At 47.1% G+C, this 6,413-nt stretch overlaps 1 protein-coding gene across 1 annotated transcript in view; it reads left to right on the top strand.

The window, feature by feature from the left end:
• The window catches only part of LRP4 (low density lipoprotein receptor-related protein 4), a 39,216-nt gene extending 36,675 nt beyond the window's left edge, over positions 1 to 2,541 (top strand). The window contains exons 36-37 of the mRNA XM_010022808.1: positions 13 to 154; positions 1,909 to 2,541. Coding sequence (XP_010021110.1) covers positions 13 to 154; positions 1,909 to 2,244 — 478 coding nt within the window. The 3' untranslated portion in view covers positions 2,245 to 2,541. The remainder of the gene's footprint in view (positions 1 to 12; positions 155 to 1,908) is intronic.
• Positions 2,542 to 6,413: the final 3,872 nt, after the last annotated feature.

The following is a 6,413-nucleotide window of genomic DNA, read 5'->3' as shown; positions in this document are numbered from 1 at the left end:
CTTTCCCTCTAGGCATAATAAGTCCAAGTTCACAGACCCTGGCTTGGGGAACCTCACCTACAGTAATCCCTCATACCGGACATCTACCCAAGAGGTGAAGATTGAAGCGATTCCCAAACCAACCATGTACAACCAGTTGTGCTATAAGAAAGAGGTAAGAGTTTTGCTGCTAAGGACACAGGAGCCCAGTTCAAGTTGCTGTTGAGTATTACAGGCCTTTGTGAAAATGTTGGAACTTGTCAGCATTTACTTCTAGGATGTAGGAGGACAACTTGAGTGAATTGCTCAGATTCCTATGGAGATGAACCAGCAGCACTTCTTTCCCAGTGAGCTGTAGTGAATTAGACCTGTCCTCAGCTCTCTGCTTCTTCCCAACTCCCAGTTTCTTATATTTCGTTTGCACTGGGTGCTGGCCCTCAAAGTACCAGGAGTCAAAGGGAAGTGTCTTCCCTGGACACAGTCCTAGTTAGTGACTGTTGCACCAAGGTTGCTTTGGATAGTCACTGGGGAACCAGGCAGGCAGAAGGGCTTTGGTAACAAGAACGTGGCTCCTGGCTGTGCACTGCCTGGAAGGGGTGGGACAGGGAGAGAACTGGAGCCCTTATTTAATGAAGCATTTTAAAGGCCCTGCAGACATCTGCCCTGGACAGGATGGAGAGGGCTTGATATGATATCCTGCAGCACTTAGTTTCTCCTCTGTTTTCTCCTCAGAAGCTTTCCTATCACTCAGATAGCTTCTCATCTTCCCTCTTCTGATTTCCGTCCACATCCTCACGTCAGGTATCACTACTCTGTGTTTGATCCTGCCTCCCTCACTCAAGCTCTGTTGTGTGGCTCAAGCACTGTCCCATACTAATTGTTCTTTCTTGTTTTCTCCCCTGCTTTTATGTCCTTAAACCAGCTCTAGTGTCTATCAAGAAAGTACAGGTAATTTTCTAGGGCAGATCCTTTGGCCTTGGCTTTGGCTACTCATACTCAGTGTGTGAGATTTGAAAAAGGTAATTTCTGTAGGACCATTTATGATGATCTGTTAGATCACTTAGTTCCTCGAGCAGGGATCACAGCAAGACTTACACAAAGGAGAGTTTTCCCTGGCTTTTATTTTTTCAAAGGTACTGTCCAATAGATTTCCCAAACTTTCCTGCCATTTTAGTCTTTATTTACTAAGGATAACTTAGGTTTATTTATCTGGGAATCTAAGCCCTTTCCACTTTTATCTTAATTCTGCTGCTCCTAGATATTACCCAGATGCTTATTTCCCCATCCAGTTTCTCCTCAGGGGTAGATCAGATGTTCTGATGCTCCCTATTTGGCAGTGAGCCACTTCAATCTCAGTATGGTCCCTTTAGCCTCTGATCATTTTAGTTGTTTCCCTATAATCTCCTTCCCCTGTACCACTGTGAGACTCAGACTGAACAGTGGTGTTCCAGCTGTGCTCTCCTGAGAGGCAAAACTGGAATGACTCAGATATGAAGATAACACAGACCTAGAATTGATTCCCTGCCTGCTCTTAGCATGAAGTCTTACAGCTTTTCCTGCTTCCTATTTTGGTTTGTGTTTGGGGTTTTTTTCCCCTTCCTTTTTAGGCTCAGTGTTGTTCTTACTCCCCACTGTTTGGGAATAGATGTAGTTGAATTAGAAGAGCCAGCTCATCCTCATTCCCCTCCTATGATTTGGAGGCTCCTGATGTTCGGAGCTTTTGCAGGGAGGACTTGTCGGGGGGTGGTGAAGAACCGATGGGAAGCTTAGAATGGGTTCTGCCATTGTGACAGTCAGAGCCCCAGTGGCTGTTTCATGGAGGTCCAGCCTTTTGTCTGCTTCACTGTCTACATCCTAGCTCTGCTTTGCTCTTTGCCATGTTTTCCCATAGATGTACTGTTTCTTTTCATTCATCTGTCTGCTTCCTAGACTGGTCCTGACCACAGCTACACCAAGGAGAAGATCAAGATTGTGGAGGGGATATGCCTTTTATCCAGTGATGATTCTGAGTGGGATGACCTTAAGCAGATTCGGAGCTCCCGAGGAGGGATCCTGCGGGACCACGTCTGCATGAAGACAGACACGGTCTCTATCCAGGCTAGTTCTGGCTCACTGGATGACACTGAAACTGAGCAGCTGCTGCAGGAGGAACAATCTGAATGCAGCAGTGTTAACACAGCAGCAGCCACTCCGGAGCGGCGGGGCTCACTCCCAGACACAGGCTGGAAACACCAACGCAAGCCCTCTACTGAGAGCGAGGTCTAAAGCACACCTGACTTTGGGAATGCTCATACCCTCCTTAGCCTCTGCTCTACACAAAACAGACAGGACTCTGCCTGCTAGGCAAGGAAGGGCACAGAGACCAGCCTCTCTTGCGAGGGGCCCAGAGACTGTGACTGCCTTTCAGCAAGGAGCTTGGGCAGCTGTGCTGATGTGGTTGGAGAGGGAGGATGGGTGGGTTGGAACCCAGAGACCCTTTTGGCTCATTTTCACTGTCTGTGGTTTATTTATATGTTCCCCTTTCCTGGAAGCTGCCACGTTAACTTTTGCAGTGGCTCCTCTGGCCTGAATCTGGTTCAGATTGTGTTCTGTGGCAACCCGCAAGTCCTGTGCCATCCAGCTCACGGTCAATGCCCATGAAGAGAGGAGAGCTGCCTCATTGCTAGCTCCCGGTTGCAGAAGTTCCCCTGGTTCCACTGGTTCCACTAGTGTTCCAGCACTAGCAGCACTCTTTGAGGCTTTGTGTTCAGGGGTTTCTGACTTGAGAGGGGTCTTGGAATAGATGAGGTATACTTCAGGGCTCAAGGGGACACTGACACAGCATCAGGTCACCTTTAAAGGGCATAAAGAGGGTGACCACAGTTGCCATGACTTGCTTCCTGAGAGCTTCACTGCTTACTTTCCCATCTGCTAGTAAAAACTTTAGGGAATGCTTCAGATTGGAGCACTGTGTCTGTTGCTGGCAGTGGACACTGCTCCTGTTCTCCCCTTTTCCTGTTAAAACATGTTTCTACTCTGGAAATACAAGAGACAGCAAATGGCCCTTTCAGAACTGCTCCCTGTGGGTATTCGAGTCAGAGTGCTGAACTTAGAGTGCTCTGAACTTAAGCTGAACTTAAGCAAAGCAGAGATTGGTGGTGTTCTTAGCTCTGCAGAGCTAATGGGAAGAAATGCATCTCAGCAAGACCTAATTTCTACTCCTGTCTTTGCATAATTGATATATTAAAAATGAAGAAGAAAACCTGCTAAGTCCCCACTAGTCCTAATTCTTCAAGGACCCAATTCTGTTGGTCTTTAGGACCTTAGATTATTGTAATAAGGGGAAAAAAAGGGAATTCCTAGGTCGAGTCTTTCCCAGGGGAATCCTCAGTGCTGACAGTTAGGAACTGCTTTATTACTATGCTGAGCCCATTTGACCTAGAATAGGAGACAATAATCAGGGAGCTGTAAGGGCCATTTTAAATAACTGTTTATCAGATAGAATTGCACTTTAAGCTCTTCTGTTACCACTAAACAGCTCTTCTTGCAAAGGCATTTTTCCCATCAGCTGCAAGAGCTTCAGTTGTTCTCTGGCCTCCACAGCCTTTACCCTCCGGGGGGTGTAATCCTACCCTTGCAGTTGCACCCCAGCAGCATCTGGAGGTGGGGCTCCCAGGGACTATTTCCACCTTTTCATACTCTCTTGAATTGTCTTGTCACCTGCTTGTTCAGAGGGGAGAAAAAACAGATAGAGAAGTTATCTCTTGATGCTTCTTCAAAACTGGGATTTTTATTAACCCCTCCAGTCACTATCATGGTAAAATATGAAGTGTTAATCCAGATGCTTGGAAGCAGAACTTTCCAGTGAAGAATTTCTCACAGCAAACTCTGTAACCTCTTTATTTCCTGGAAAGAGGTCAAGTATATTCCCACCTGGGGTGTAAAGAGAGCAACACGTACACTAGGGATATGGCTTAGAGGTGTGGGGAGGACACATCTCCCATGCAATATTTGTCCAGATGGTAGAAGAAAGGCAGATCCATCCTACCCTGCTCTAACCCTGTTCGTGCACTAACAGTCCTGCTACCCTGAAAACCACCACAGCTGCCAGCGGGTTGGCTGTACTTCTACAGCTCTGCAGGAAGGGGAAGGTTGCAGCTTTGACCTGGCTCTAAGGTGGCTTGAAACTCTGTCCATAACTGCACCATTGGGCTGACTGGTGTATATTCCTGTGGAAGATGAACTGGAGCTGAGGCTTGGGAATTTCCCTGTGTTAATGTGGGGCTCTTCCCTATTCCCAGAGGGATTTTTTTTTTTTAATTTTTTTTTTAAATTAGATTGTTATTTAATTATTTATTTGATTGACTCCAGCGTGGGAAGCATTGGTTTTGTTGGGCAGAGGCACTTTTGGATTGAGATGTGGAACTCGACTGGGAACTGAGACAGGAGTGTGTGTCACTGACATGGACCGTGCCGTCTGAGCTGCCTCATGCAGGGGCAGCACCAGAGGGCTCAAGCATAGGCAGAAGAATCAATATTAACAGAAACCACATTGTCCTGGTCTAAACCACAACACACATGTAGAGGCAGGGGCAGAGCTGGGGGCGAGTGGCTGGATGGGGAAGGAAGGCTCTGATTTCTAGGAGAGGAGGGTTTCTTTGGGCTTTTGGGTACGTTCAGTTTGGTTTTCCCCAACAGCTTTTGGTGAGCGTGCACCAAAGTCTTGAGGTGGGACAGGGCTGAAGGGAAACATCTGCCCAAACCTGTCACTTGAGGTTCACTCAGCCTGTGTCACAATAATCACTGGCTGAGTCTCAAGTGCAGAATGGAAAGGAAAACCCAGTCAGTCTTTCCAACAGCTTATGGTGCTTGTGATCTCCACCTTGATACTCTCTGCTGTTTCTTAGGAGGGACCCTTCACACTCCAGCCTAACAACCATTCATAACTGCTCTCTGCTCCCTCCCTCAAATGATTATGGTGAAAAGGAGCAACAACATGTCCCACAGCCTCTCCTCCACCGAGGTGGGCAGAAATTACTTCCTTTATCGTAGAGACGGCCCCAGTGAGATGTTGCCTGCGGGGTGCATCATGGTTCCCTGTTCCAGGGAAGAGAAGACCCTCGTTGCACTTAGAAAGTTAAGAATGTAGAAGGGCTACTGGGGGATGATCTCTTGAGCACTGATTTACTATGTAAAAAGCAAACCTCTCTCCTGTCTGTCCCGAGCTAACGTCAGTGATTTCTGTGTGTTCCTGTGTAATGGTTTTAACGTTACTCACTGGAGACATTGGACTTTCTGGAGTTATTTAACCACTGTGTTCAGTATTTTAGGGGTTGATGATAATTTAATATAAATTTAGCTTTTCTTAACCATTCTGACTGGCTTTTGGTTGTGAATCGTGCATGTTATTTTGACTCCCTTGAAAGGGGAGCTCCCACATGTGTTTGCATAAAACCTCAACTTTGTTTTGTATCATAGGAGCAAGAAGGTAGAAATGGACCTGGGTTCTTTGATAATCTGATTGTAACACACTTCTGCCACTACAGCTTTGAATCAAGGACCAAATATCCACACTCAGGCACTTTAGCAAGTTCCTGTGCACACATAACACCTGTCTGGCTTGTTTTCCTTTATAACATGGCACAGCAGAAGAGGGCGTTCCTCTTCTTGTAAAGTGTTATAAGTAGCTGAATAATGAATGAAACATTCAGTAGCACAGGAGGAAAATTCAGTAATTCAGGAGGGCCATGGATGTGCTGTGAGGGCTGGAGCAGCTCTGCTCTGGAGCCAGGCTGAGAGAGCTGGGCTGGGGCAGCTGGAGAAGTCTCCTTAGGGGAGACCTTAGAGCAGCTCCAGTGCCTAAAGGGGCTACAGGAAACCTGGAGAAGGGCTTTGGACAAGGGCCTGTAGGGTCAGGACAAAGGGAATGGCTTTAACCTGACAGGACATTTAGATTAGATATTAGTAAGAAGTTCTTCCCTGTGAGGGTGCTGAGGTGCTGGCACAGGGTGCCCAGAGAAACTGTGGCTGCCCCATCCCTGGCAGTGTTCAAGGCCAGGTTGGACACAGGGGCTTGGAGCAACCTGCTCTAGTGGAAGGTGTCCCTGCCCGTGGCAGGGGGTTGGAACTGGGTGAGCTTTAAGCTCCTCCAACACAAACCATTCTGTGATTCTGTGCATACCTGACACTGTGGTACTAGTAGTATCCCATTCTATCCTTTTCTGATGGAAGAGGTGCCAAAACCACTTGAACCATTTAAGCTTTATTCCTGCTCATTCACAGTTGAAGCACAGCGCAGAGGTCACTTCACTGAGGTCGTACAAAAACATAACCAAAACCATACCCTCACTTTGCAAAAAATACTGATGATTCTTATGCAGCGTGGTGGGGAGACGGCAGTGTGTGACCACTGGGGGTGTGCTGATGGCATTCTCCTGTCCCTTGTCTTCTATTCT

Source organism: Nestor notabilis, unplaced genomic scaffold, assembly GCF_000696875.1.
Source record: "Nestor notabilis isolate BGI_N333 unplaced genomic scaffold, ASM69687v1 scaffold18189, whole genome shotgun sequence".
Taxonomy (NCBI): Eukaryota; Metazoa; Chordata; class Aves; order Psittaciformes; family Psittacidae; genus Nestor; species Nestor notabilis.
Note: the sequence above shows the minus strand (reverse complement) of the source record. Positions and strands in the feature narration are given on the sequence as shown.